The following is a 7,847-nucleotide window of genomic DNA, read 5'->3' as shown; positions in this document are numbered from 1 at the left end:
TTTCTCGTTCAAGATCATGAAAGTAGTTTCTAATTTAAAGTGTAATATGCTTAAGCAAATGAATGTCCTTAATTAATGAATTCAGTAGACGCTAAGCTACCTGTTAAGTTATGCCCTTCATTCATTTACTATGAAATTGCCAACTACATTTACAATGAAATTGCCAACTATGGACGTCTGACACTCAGAGTCCCACTTGCTGCTGACGTCTGACACTCAGAGTCCCACTTGCTGCTGCTTTAATTTACAGTGATGGACGTCGACTCCCACTTGCTGCGGCTTTAATTTACAGCGATGGACGTCGACTCCCACTTGCTTCTTATGTGGATGGATGCCAGCTGTATTGCTTAATAAATTAACTTATCATGTCTAGGGTTAGTGGATGCAGTTGCTTTTGCATAAAGATTGGGCCCCACATATCTGTGGTCACCATATCTTCTAAATAATGGTGACTCGGCGGCAACCCTCAATAATGCAGTGAACGAAGGAAATTAGCAGCAACTTTCTTGACTTCACAATTTAATAATAAAACAAAAGTATCCTAAATCAAATATATATCGACTTGGTTCGTTCAGCGAAAAACAGATCCTTTGAATTGACCAGATATTAGTGTCTTGCACTGGTGAGATCATTCAGACGAAAATATTGAGGTTCACCGCTCATTCCCAATCTCTGTAAAACGTCTTGGAACTCGCTTGCTTCATTCCCAATCTCTGTAAAACGTCTTGGATCTCGCTTGCTTCTTTCTTCTTCTGTATCCGATGGCGGACCATACCGGGGATATCACATGCATCGCCTCTTCTTCGTCTTCATCCACCAACACTGGCCAGGTTTATGACGTTTTTTTGAACCATCGCGGTCCCGACACAAAGAAAGGCTTCGCCAGCCATATCTACCGTCGGCTTACTGTGCGTGGCTTAAATGTATTTTTGGACCAGCCAGAACTGCGCAAGGGAGAGAACATACAACATCAAATCGAAGAGGCTATTCGAACCGCCTCGGTGCAGGTAGCAATATTTTCTCCAACATATGCCCAATCAACCTGGTGCCTTAACGAGCTCGCGCAAATGGTGGAATCCGAATCCGAATCCAAGTCGACAATTATTCCAGTCTTCCTTGATGTCGATCCTTCCGAACTTCGGTGGACGCAGAGTGGAGATGGAGTCGAGAGTATCATCCGCTGTATCTGTCCGTGTCTACTGGGCGAAAAGGGACAGTATGCTCGAGACCTGCACATGCTCCAAAAGAAGACAACATTGGATCCTCATACCAACAAAAAGAAGCCACGACATGACTCGAGCACTCTGCAAAAATGGAGGAATGCTCTCTCTGTTGTCTCCAATAAAAGCGGTTTTGTTATCAACGCATACAACGGGTAAGGGCCATACTCTCTCCTGTATTTCTTGGTTATTTCACGAAACATAAGACGTTCCTCCATAATAATATTACTGTGCATATTGTTCAGTGAGGAATGGCAGCTAGTTGATGCGGTCGTAGAAGAAGTGTGGCGAAAAGTTAGGAAAACACCTCTTAATGTGGCCAAATATCCTACAGGCCTGGATGAGAAAATAGAACATGTGGAAAGAATTGTGCACTTGCAGCAGCAAAGCCAGAAGACTAGGGTTGTGGGAATTGTGGGTCTTGGCGGGGTAGGCAAAACGACCCTTGCAAAAGAGTTCTTCAACAGACACACATCAAACTATGATCGATGTTGTTTTCTGTCTGATGTGAGAGAAACCGCAGCCAAGAGCTCTTTAAGTTCATTGCAGGCAGCACTTCTTAAAGACTTGGCTCATTTGAACGAGCAAATAAGAAACACTGATGACGGCATAGGGAAGCTCCGAAAGCATCTTTCATCCTGTCGCCCATGTCTGATAGTCCTAGATGATGTTGATCATATTGATCAACTTGACGCATTGTTTTCACCGGTGAAAGACACCATTCAATCCAGTAGTTTAATCTTGGTTACTTCTCGCAATAGGGATGTACTTAGAAACGCGGGAATTATAGAGGACTCTATTTACCCGCAAACAGGCCTTAACCGAGAACACTCTAGAGCACTATTCTGCTCGCATGCCTTTGACCAGAGTTGTCCTGTGCCAGGATTTGAACAACTGGTAGAAGAATTTTTGGATTTCTGTTATGGATTGCCCTTATCTCTTAAGGTCGTTGGAGCGGCTATTCGTGGAGAAGATTCTGAGTTTTGGAAAAGAGAGTTGAACCAAATCAGAAGAATACTTCCTGAGGATATTCATAGCAAGCTTAAAATTAGCTACGATGGTCTCGGTAAAGAGGAGCAGGAGATCTTTTTAGACGTCGCTTGTTTTTTTATAGGAGAAAACAGAGATACCGCCATCGCTATATGGAACGGATCTGGTTGGAACGGATGGCTGGGTCTCCGCAAATTAGAGAACAGATGCCTTCTCGAGATCGACAGTGAAGAGTGTATAAGAATGCACGACCACCTCCGCGATCTCGGCAGAGCTGTAGCAGAGGAGAAACATCCGCTTCGGTTTTCGCGACCAAATGCCAATCTTCTTCGTACTCTTTCCCCCTTATCGCCTGTACGTATGTTGAAGCTCCCCACGGATTTTCAAATTAGCATTGCGATATCTAAATTGCCTTTTTGTTTCGAATTTTTTGAAGAAAAAATCATGTTTTTAACAGCTCCGAGTGAACAATTCAGGTGCGAGGAATTAGCATGGATTATGAAAATGACAGTGAACAATCTTTCGAAAACGTTGCGGGCAACTGCGACCTAAGCAGGTTGGAACTGCTTAGGGGTGATGGTTATTTTGTTGAAAGCGCATTCAGTGCATGGGACTTACGACAACTGATATATCTCCGATGGGAGAACTGTCCGATCTTCTCAATATCTTTCACAGGGAAAACAAGGAATTTAAGAGTGTTATACATAGAGGGGAGAAATTTGAGAAGACTATGGATTCCGCATGAACCTGAGGTAGTACAAATTCTAATTTATTTGGACATAGATCGATTTCCATTTCTCTTCAAATTATAAAAATTGCTTGCATTTAAGAATTGTCTTTGTTTATCACAATGTCAAATAGGTGACATTTACAGAGGCAAATCAACTTTAATGTTTTTATGTACACATTGCAGGCACCACTACAGTTGACGCAATTGTATATTGATGCTCCCCTTTCAGAGGTTCCACAGTCTATTGGGAAACTGAATCAGCTCGAAAGAATTGTCCTGGAAAATGGTTATTTTGAAACTTTACCAAATGAATTCTCTGATATGCATTCATTGAAACATCTCAACTTTTCCTCGTGCAACATTTTGCAGAGGCTCCCAGACTCGGTGGGGCAGCTGACGGGCCTCCAGAGCCTCAACTTGGAATGCTGCTCCAGCCTGCAGGGGCTCCCAGACTCGGTGGGGCAGCTGACGGGCCTCCAGAGCCTCAACTTGGAAGGCTGCTCCAGCCTGCAGGGGCTCCCAGGCTCTGTGGGGCAGCTGACAGGCCTCCAGACCCTCAACTTGGAACGCTGCTACAGCCTGCAGGGGCTCCCAGGCTCGGTGGGGCAGCTGACAGGCCTCCAGAGCCTCAACTTGGAAGGCTGCTACAGCCTGCAGGGGCTGACAGGGCTCCAGAGCCTCAACTTGGAAGGCTGCTACAGCCTGCAGGGGCACCCAGGCGTGGGGCAGCAGCTGGCGAGGTTAGCACACTTGTGGCCGCAGTTGCTGCTGCTGCCACTGGGGCAGCAACTGTTGCTGCAGCAGAGGCAGCAGCTGCAGCAGCTGCAGCTGCAGCTGCCGATGCTGCAGCAGCTGCAGATGCTGCAGCCAATGCTGCAGCAGCCGCTGATGCTGCAGCTGCCGGTGCTGCATCGGCAACAGCCGCCGCAGCAGCGACTGCAGCAGCCGCCTCAGCAGCCACTGCAGCAGCAGCAACTGCTGCTGCAGCTGCCGCAGCAGTGGCGTCTACCGCGGCAACCGCAGCAGCGGCAGCGGCAGTGGCTACTGCTGCAGCAGCTGCAGCGGCAGTGGGGTCTACCGCCGCTGCAGTTCACAGACTTTATACTCTAGGTGACGGGCCTCCAGACACTCGACTTGTAAGACTGCACCAGCCTGCAGCGGCTCCCAGACTCGGTGGGGCAACTGACGGGCCTCTAGGTACTCTACTAGTGCTGGTGCTCCAACCTGCAAGCGCTCCCAGACTCGGTGGGGCAGCTGACGGTGCTCACCACACCCCGCAAAGAGAGAGAGCTGTGTCATTAATCTTCACAGAATGCTTTACATTTTACATCATGTGGAGTAGTAATAATATTGAGCCATAATAACATTTGAGTTTATGGTTCACCTAACATTCGAGTTTATGGTGATTTTTTTAATATTTATTTTTTCTTAGATACAACACATAAATATAAATTTTGTTTTTTAAATAATTTTCATTAATAAATTTAATTTTATTATTATTATTCAATTTATATATTTATTAAATTAATATAAATTTTATAAATTAATATAGATTTTTGTATCAAATTATTTAAATATTATTTGCATAACATATAATAATTACTTTTAATTAAGTTTTCATATATTTTTTAATTTCTAATTTTAATTTTTTAATTCATATTTTAATTATTTAATTTTTTAATAAATTTCAATTTTAATATACATATTTTTTTAATTATTATTTTTAATATTAATTTATTATATATTTGTTTATTATTTTTCTAACTTATTTTCTATTTTAAATATTCAAAATCCTTAATACATATATTTGAGTTGCTTATTCATATACATATATATGTAAGTAATTAATTGAATGAATAATATATATAATTTTCAAATTTAATAATCACATCATAATATTGATGACATCCTATAAATAATAGTGATATTTATAGATAGCATCAAATATTAAGTGAGCAAGAATAAGATTTTCATGAATGATATTTTTCATTTATGTAGATTGTTGTACTTGCAAACCAAGCATTTACAACTAATTAATGAAATAGACAACAATATTGATGATAACTAGTTAAATTTACTCCTTATCTCTTTTACACTAATACTTATATTTATATGGATAAATATAAATAAACAATTTTGTAAAATATAATTAATATAATATATAGCATTTACCAAAACATATTTAACAAAATTAAATTCTATTAAAAAAACAAAAACTAAACATATCTAATTTCTCACCTCATCCTTCACCTCAAGTAAGATCTATACTACAATGGAGAGGATAACAAACTATATTTCAATCACCTAAAGTAGATCCAACAACCTTTCAAAAATAAATAAATTATATTAGTTTTATTAAAACTATAAATCTTAGTATATAACCATTTTAAATATATTCCATAATGATTATATAAAATTTAAAAAATTTGCATAATTAAAAATTAGTTTAGTATTTTCTTCACCATAATAACAATGAATACATTAAGGTTTCCATGTAACTATCTCCCTCTATCACCACACTTCAGGAGGCGTACAATGCTTGTTTTTTTCCAATGAAGGTTGTGAATTCATTCACATTTGAACTAATCCTCTTTGTTTGGATAAAAGACCTTGCACAACACCCTTTTCATGTTTCCATTAAGGCCATTTAAGGGAATCACTTTAATAGCATAAAACAATCAATCATTTTCTTGAATTATTGACCCAACTAGCCCTTTCAAAAGTTTGACATGATACAAAGGAAATAGGCCATTGGGTCATTCAGAAGGATCACCCATTCAATGCCTCCAAAACATTTCCTTGATGTAAGAAAATAGGTCATTATGTAATTTTGAATGATTTCCTAATAGGTGTTTTTGAATTATCTACCTAATGTAAGGAAATACACCATTAGGCCATTTATTAAAATCTCATTAGGGGCATTTGTAAGATCCATGTAATGCAAGGAAATATGCCATCAAACCGTTTCAAAAGATTGATTATTGAGTGTTGTCAAAATATTTTCTCAATGTGAAGAATTATACCATTGAGCCATTTTGAAATATTATCTATTATGTTCTTTCAAAACATCCACACAATGTGAAGAAATAGATTATTAGGCCATTTCAAAAGATTGAATGGTGGGTGCTTTGAAAATATATACTCAATACAAGGAAATAGGATGTTGAGTCATTTCAAAAAACTGCCCACTGAACACTTTCAAAAAGCTTGGCCCTATTCATTAGGCCTCTTTTGAAGATGTGAAGTCAAGACACTTTGAAAAATAGAACAAGGCCATCAAGCAGACTTCGAAAAAACTCATCAACCAATTTCAAAGTATCACCCAATTGGATTAAATAATGAAATTAGCCCATAACAAGCAAAGATTGCTAGCCACATTCCAATTAAATACTTCAAATTTCAGCATATGGGGGCTTACGATCCTTGAACACTTTGAACATCAACAAAAGGACTTAAATTTGGTCAAAGGATTTGAACAACATTCAAAATCAAAAAGTTTGATGGTTTATTTAAAAACCCTACTTCATATTGGTATATAACATGTAGCCATTGAATATGCATAAATGAATTGAATTAGATGTGCCCATCACAATCCAACCTTAAATGTATAACGTATGTCTCGAGGAAATAAACTATATGGGAATTCCAAATTTAAAAAGGCATTTGCAACAATTATGTATGCAACTTCATACATAAACAACATACAAGCTTAATCAATAGAATTATATAACATTTCATTAAGGAGATGGAACACTTACCTTTAAAACAAATTGGTCTAAGGAAATCAATTGTTGATAGAGAAACTTTCCACCCAATTGTAGGCATCCACTGTATATACTACCCCCAAGCAAGGATGAGGTCAACTGATCTAAGACTATCCCAAAAGGCCAAAATTTCAAAGTCCTCAAATCTCACTGAAACCTAGCTCAAATCAAAGATCTCATCACTTTGAATCTAATGGCGTGAATGACATGCCAATCCAACACCGTATGCGAAAGTTATAACCATCTAAATTTGTTGTCAAACAGTAAAATTTTTGTGCAGGTAGGCCCCACAGACTGCCACCTAACACCCCCACAAGCCACCACATGGAATCTTTGTCAAGAGTATGAAATCTTACTGGCCAACTAGGACGTGATACATGTGCATGACTGGGCGTATTAAGTGGCCCAATCACGTGCCGTCACGTGGCCTAATCACAAAGTGCCACGTGGAACCATGTGGTTGGTTGATCAACCTTGGCAAAATATGGCAGGGTGACTAGCAGGAGATAAGTTGGAAGTCTAGACTATTTTTGGTGGATTCAAAGACAAGTTGGCAGTCACGGTTAAGTTTGGCAAAGGCAAGTGGTAATGGGCTGGCGGGCCAGCAAAAGCCCAAACTCCAAACTTGGCAGATAGGTGGCATCGACCAAACAACCATTTTGTTTTCAATTAAAAATGTCATACGATTTAGGTACACGGGCTTTGAACCTGCGACCCCCTGGCACCAAACGCACTAGCAATAAACCACCAACCACCTGTTGGTGCAACAGGCAAGCTAAAAGGAGATTTCAATCCGAAATGCAATCCTCCAATAATTTTCTTTTATTTTCCACAATGGCTATGAATTGATTTGGTAGTATCCATTTTCTAATTAACTGTGTAGTCTCTACATAATGATTTGGTAATGTTGTTCGCTACAAAATGATTTGCCAACGCGCTGTCAAATTTCTATACAGTGATCTTGGGGAGGATGAATCGACTTAGTTCTTTCCCAATCCAACTCTCAACGTCCTTGACTTGCTACTCAACATAGTAAATGATTTACTTTTCCTTTCTTTACCGAAGTTTGCAACATTAGTTCAAACTTGATAGTCAAAAAAACAATCTAACCGAGGTTTTGACCATATTCAAAATAGGGTACTC

At 39.5% G+C, this 7,847-nt stretch overlaps 1 protein-coding gene across 1 annotated transcript; it reads left to right on the top strand.

Annotated features, from left to right (window-relative positions):
* Nucleotides 1-554: 554 nt before the first annotated feature.
* On the top strand, nucleotides 555-4,197 carry LOC149213738 (disease resistance protein L6-like). The gene is made up of 4 exons (XM_089392113.1): nucleotides 555-1,375; nucleotides 1,466-2,564; nucleotides 2,687-2,962; nucleotides 3,124-4,197. Exons 1-4 carry the CDS (start codon nucleotides 762-764, stop codon nucleotides 4,048-4,050), a joined length of 2,916 nt encoding a protein of 971 aa, XP_089248239.1. The 5' UTR covers nucleotides 555-761; the 3' UTR covers nucleotides 4,051-4,197.
* The last annotated feature ends 3,650 nt before the right edge of the window (nucleotides 4,198-7,847 follow it).

Source organism: Pinus tabuliformis, chromosome 1_1, assembly GCF_031772625.1.
Source record: "Pinus tabuliformis cultivar Carrire ecotype Pingquan chromosome 1_1, CPIR1, whole genome shotgun sequence".
Lineage (NCBI taxonomy): Eukaryota > Viridiplantae > Streptophyta > Pinopsida > Pinales > Pinaceae > Pinus > Pinus tabuliformis.
Note: the sequence above shows the minus strand (reverse complement) of the source record. Positions and strands in the feature narration are given on the sequence as shown.

Excerpts from the sequence above, each read along its gene's own strand:
- LOC149213738 (XM_089392113.1), top strand. The coding sequence starts at position 762 with ATGGCGGACCATACCGGGGATATCACATGCATCGCCTCTTCTTCGTCT. Across the intron at positions 1,376-1,465 it reads GTTATCAACGCATACAACGG|TGAGGAATGGCAGCTAGTTG; the intron begins GTAAGGGCCATA and ends CATATTGTTCAG. Across the intron at positions 2,963-3,123 it reads GGATTCCGCATGAACCTGAG|GCACCACTACAGTTGACGCA; the intron begins GTAGTACAAATT and ends TACACATTGCAG.